The sequence below is a fragment of the Physeter macrocephalus genome, chromosome 6 (genome assembly GCF_002837175.3).
Source record: "Physeter macrocephalus isolate SW-GA chromosome 6, ASM283717v5, whole genome shotgun sequence".
Classification (NCBI taxonomy): Eukaryota; Metazoa; Chordata; class Mammalia; order Artiodactyla; family Physeteridae; genus Physeter; species Physeter macrocephalus.
This window is the reverse complement of record NC_041219.1, coordinates 46,155,353-46,157,085: the sequence shown is the minus strand read 5'-3', so window position 1 is coordinate 46,157,085 and position 1,733 is coordinate 46,155,353. Positions and strand designations below refer to the sequence as shown.

Here is a 1,733-nt window from a genome sequence, read left to right as displayed (position 1 = left end):
GGAGCGGCCGGGCCCGTGAGCCACGGCCGCTGGGCCTGCGCGTCCGGAGCCTGCGCTCCGCAACGGGAGAGGCCACAGCAGTGAGAGGCCCGCGTACGGCCAAAAAAAAAAAAAAAAAGTAATAATAGCTTTTACTTATTGAGTAATTATAGCTATTATTATTTATATACTTACTGTGTGGCAGGCATTTTGTATGCAGGATCTTTGAAATGACAGAGGAATGCAGAACGAATTGCCTGTAATGATTACTACTCACAGTGACCTGCCAATAACAGTCATCCTCACCTCTTTGCTACCCAAATAGGTAACGTTAAAAGAAAAACTAATAGAGTTAGAATCACACTTAGTATTCAGTTCCGTATCTTGGTTTTGATAGGTAGCATTTTCCCTTTTATCATTAGAAACAAATCATTTCAACGACCTTTTCGTAAATCTTCTTTTTGTCCCCATAACCACCTTGTGAAGGCAGTTGCAGGTGAAGAAATGGCTTGGGTGCTAGTCGGCCTTTGCAGTCTGTATCCATATTGGGTTCCCTCTCTGGCCTCAGTCTGTGAAATGAGGAGGGATTGGAGTTGGAATAAACGATGATGATGACACAAGTGTACAAAGCACTGCCTTGAAAATGGTTGCAGTTGAAACCTCTCAGTCTAGCCAAACCAGGATGATTGGTCACCCTGCATAGAACTCCAGAATTTGTGTTTCTAACTGATTCCCAGGTGATATATTAGCCACTGTCTTTGATGAGCCTATATGTCTGTCCCTTCTCATTACAGACACTCTTGACAGAAATTCCATGTTCCATAACTATTACTCTTGTTGAGGAAGTGGGCACTGAGGCAGGAGGACTTTGGGGGTGACCTGGAGTCACAGGGACTCCAGGGCTTGTACGCCCCGACTCAGTTCTCACGGCCAGAGCAGCGCTTCCCCTCATCTGGTCCCATCTCGAGGCCTGTGGACGTCCCAGGACCGCCTGAAATGGAGCCTCCCTGAAATCTTGGCTGCGGGGCACATTCAGTCAGAGCGCGGCCACCAGCCAACCCAGAGCCCTGTCTGGAGTGTGTGAGTGGCAGGCAGGGAGGATGACTGCCCCACATTCTCCCCCAGCCCTAACTAGCCCCTCTTGTTCTTCACAGGAGCTTTTTTGTGTTTGTGGAGCCCTGAAGCGAGCTCGGCTGGTCCATCCTGGGGTAGCAGAGGTGGTCTTTGTGAAGAAGGACGATGCCATCACCGCGTATAAGAAGTATAACAACCGGTGTCTGGATGGTAAGTCAGGGAGAAAGCAGCCACCTCGCCTTGCTGCTCCTCGCTGCTCCCAGCAGGCCTTCCTCTGAGATGGGTTGGGGGCCTCCTGGTGCATTAAACCCTCCGGGGCCACCTGTGTACTAAGAGCGAGCAGGGATGTTATGTTTTTAATTGAGGTATAGTCGATTTACAGTGTTAGTTTCAGATGTACAGCGCAGTGATCCAGAGATAGATACACACAGACGCACATTCTTTTTCAGATTCTTTTCCCATATAGGTCATTGCAAAATATTGAGTATAGTGCTATACAGTAGATCCTTGTTGGTTATCTCATCCTCTGCTTTTTTATTGGATTATTTAATCCGTTCACGTTTTATTTGGCTTTCTTTTTGCATTATATGAAAATCTAGTGCAGGATTTTAGTTCTTTTAATGATTTTTTCCCCCTTTTTTTTTTTTTTTTTGCGGTACGCAGGCCTCTCACTGCTGTGG

General features: G+C 47.1%; 1 protein-coding gene across 1 annotated transcript in view; it reads left to right on the top strand.

Moving 5' to 3' along the window:
- Positions 1-1,733, top strand: part of POLDIP3 (DNA polymerase delta interacting protein 3) — a 16,771-nt gene that overhangs the window by 10,853 nt on the left and 4,185 nt on the right. Inside the window, exon 7 of the mRNA XM_028491472.2 lies at positions 1,134-1,263. Within this exon, the coding sequence (XP_028347273.1) occupies positions 1,134-1,263 (130 nt within the window). The remainder of the gene's footprint in view (positions 1-1,133; positions 1,264-1,733) is intronic.